This window comes from Montipora foliosa, chromosome 13, assembly GCF_036669935.1.
Source record: "Montipora foliosa isolate CH-2021 chromosome 13, ASM3666993v2, whole genome shotgun sequence".
Classification (NCBI taxonomy): Eukaryota; Metazoa; Cnidaria; class Anthozoa; order Scleractinia; family Acroporidae; genus Montipora; species Montipora foliosa.
In genome coordinates, this window is record NC_090881.1 from 9,709,502 (window position 1) to 9,710,473 (window position 972).

The 972-nt window shown below is 33.3% G+C and overlaps 1 protein-coding gene across 1 annotated transcript in view; it reads left to right on the forward strand.

The window, feature by feature from the left end:
• Nucleotides 1-972, forward strand: part of LOC137982686 (cilia- and flagella-associated protein 68-like) — a 1,921-nt gene extending 949 nt beyond the window's left edge. The window contains exon 3 of the mRNA XM_068829813.1: nt 561-972. Within this exon, the coding sequence (XP_068685914.1) occupies nt 561-685 (125 nt within the window). The 3' untranslated portion in view covers nt 686-972. The remainder of the gene's footprint in view (nt 1-560) is intronic.

Below are 972 nucleotides of genomic sequence, written 5' to 3' on the forward strand. Positions count from 1 at the left end.
TATTATTATTATTATTATTATTATTATTATTATTATTATTACTTTATGCCGATTTACAACACAATAGCCGAGCCCAATCCTTGGGCCTAGGGCTAAAATGAGGTAGAAGTCTATCCTACTTGATAGAGAGTGTCTTTCTTAGGATGCGAGATGTTCCTAGCAGTGCAATCTTCTGTAGTTCACTAATTTTGATGTTACCCGGGATTTGTTTGGTGTATTTCTCCAAGCCCTTTTTTATTAATCGCAACTGGGATCGTTGTGGCCTTCATCCCCCACATACGCTCATTACAATTATCGTAAGAGCCCAATGCAAAAAGTATGCAGTTACATGGCTGTACACTGTATTCAATGGCATGCAGTTTAAATGCTGCTCTAATCAATTTTGTATTGTGTAATTTTATATACTGTACAGTTAATAGATTAGACACAATAACACATACTGTACATTTACACACTTGTGGAATTTCATTAACATCTACCAGAAACAACTTCTGTCGAGACAGCTAATGGCCAGCAGTCTATCTTAATTGCTTATAAAATCACATTTTCTGTGTCTGCAGCACGAGAGCCAACAGCATTTCCAGGCCATCAACCTGAACTTGATCCACTTAAAGTGAAGAAACAATACAACAGCTTCTTGACAACCTCCAGGGCTGCGTTTGGTGATCCAAGCAAGCAAAAATAATTGAATGCACAAATTTAATAGCGATTTAATAGTGAAATGAATTTTAATCATTAAACACATTCAAGTTTTTCTTAAATTACAAATTCAAAATGAAAATATAATGACCCAATTCTGAAACTTTAGTACTTGTATTTTACAGAAATAATAATTATTGTCACACAAATGTCAATCCTTAATTCTCAACTTTGCAAACTATGTTATTCTTAATTTTTCTTTCTGTGCAAATATGTTAAATTTTACATTCCAGAACAAGCTGCAGTAAATAAAATACACTTGTTTAGGTAAAA